Source organism: Tupaia chinensis, unplaced genomic scaffold, assembly GCF_000334495.1.
Source record: "Tupaia chinensis unplaced genomic scaffold, TupChi_1.0 Scaffold000323_1, whole genome shotgun sequence".
Taxonomy (NCBI): domain Eukaryota; kingdom Metazoa; phylum Chordata; class Mammalia; order Scandentia; family Tupaiidae; genus Tupaia; species Tupaia belangeri.
This window is the reverse complement of record NW_006159817.1, coordinates 1,324,109-1,325,336: the sequence shown is the minus strand read 5'-3', so window position 1 is coordinate 1,325,336 and position 1,228 is coordinate 1,324,109. Positions and strand designations below refer to the sequence as shown.

At 63.5% G+C, this 1,228-nt stretch overlaps 1 protein-coding gene across 1 annotated transcript in view; it reads left to right on the top strand.

Annotated features, from left to right (window-relative positions):
- TPCN1 (two pore segment channel 1) overlaps positions 1 to 1,228 on the top strand; it is a gene marked incomplete in the record, with an annotated part of 99,292 nt that overhangs the window by 83,219 nt on the left and 14,845 nt on the right. Inside the window, 1 exon segment of the mRNA XM_027773129.1 lies at positions 738 to 845. Within this exon segment, the coding sequence (XP_027628930.1) occupies positions 738 to 845 (108 nt within the window).

Here is a 1,228-nt window from a genome sequence, read left to right as displayed (position 1 = left end):
TGTGTGGCGAGCGCACGTGCCCTATAGCAAAAACCTCTCCAAAAAAAAAAAAAAAAAAAAAAAAACCCCACATCACTCAGAGAAGGAGCCCAGCACCCGTGTGGTCAGCAGTGAGGAGCCCTCACGGCCCTTGTCCCCACCCTCCGAGAGCTCAGGGGTCACCTTCCCACCCACTGGAGTTAGCTCAGCCGCGCAGTCAAGCCACGCTCACCAGGTCTCTGGTCGTGAGAGGGAAACACATCAGCACACGGGAAGGGGTCGGGGGGGGGGGACAAGGAGGATGTGCGTGTGTGTCTGTCATGTCAGAGGGCCTTCTGTCCCGTCCCCCAGTGGGACTCTCACCGGCGGGGCCTGTCCTCCTCCCGGGCGGCTTCCTCGGGGTGGTTCAGGTACCCAGCGTGGCCAGATATCAGCTCGCCTGTGCTGCGGGCACGTGCACATGTGTCCTTAGGGCCCCCTCCCTCCTCTGTCGTTAGACCAGCACGGGGCCCCATGTGGGGCATGTGGCAGGGGGCGCCAGGCCATCTTGCCTGGGGGTCAGACCCCTGAGTCACGCACTGTGATCGGGGCTGGCTGAGCAAAAAACCTGCAGCAGCAGAGTTGCCCTCTCGGCGTTGCTGGGTTGGCTGTGGTGCCGGGTGGCTCCTGGGGGCCTGGCCGAGGGCAGGACTAGGAAGGGCGGGTCCTGGGGGAAGCCCGGGTTCCCTGAGTGCACTGCGGCCTCTATCCTCCCGCAGGTTCGACTTCTCCGTCACAGCCTTCGCCTTCCTGGGCCTGCTGGCCTTGGCCCTCGACATGGAGCCCTTCTACTTCATAGTGGTCCTGCGTCCCCTCCAGCTGCTGAGGTGACGGGCAGGGCTGGGGCGGGGGCAGACAGAGGGCGGGAAGGCCCGGCCTGGCCTGGGGAGGGGCTGGACGAGCTGGGAGGACTTGTGAGCTGGTGGCACAGACTCATGCCCTGCAGAGGTGAGGGCGTGCGGGCTGCCCGCACTGCCTCACCTTGCTAACCCGAGATGGGGCCCAGTCTCGAGTCAGAGAGCTGAGGCTCCTAAGCTGCAATGTCCCTCATGTTTTTCTGGCTCAGCCTCTCATTAAGGACATCCACAGCTGGAACCAGCAGTTAGCGTAATGGCTATGTCGCTGGACTCCCATGTAGTCGACCGCGGTTCGCGTCCCGGATCTGGTGGCTTAAACTCACACCGGGCGCGTGTGCGTGCGTGCCCAAGAT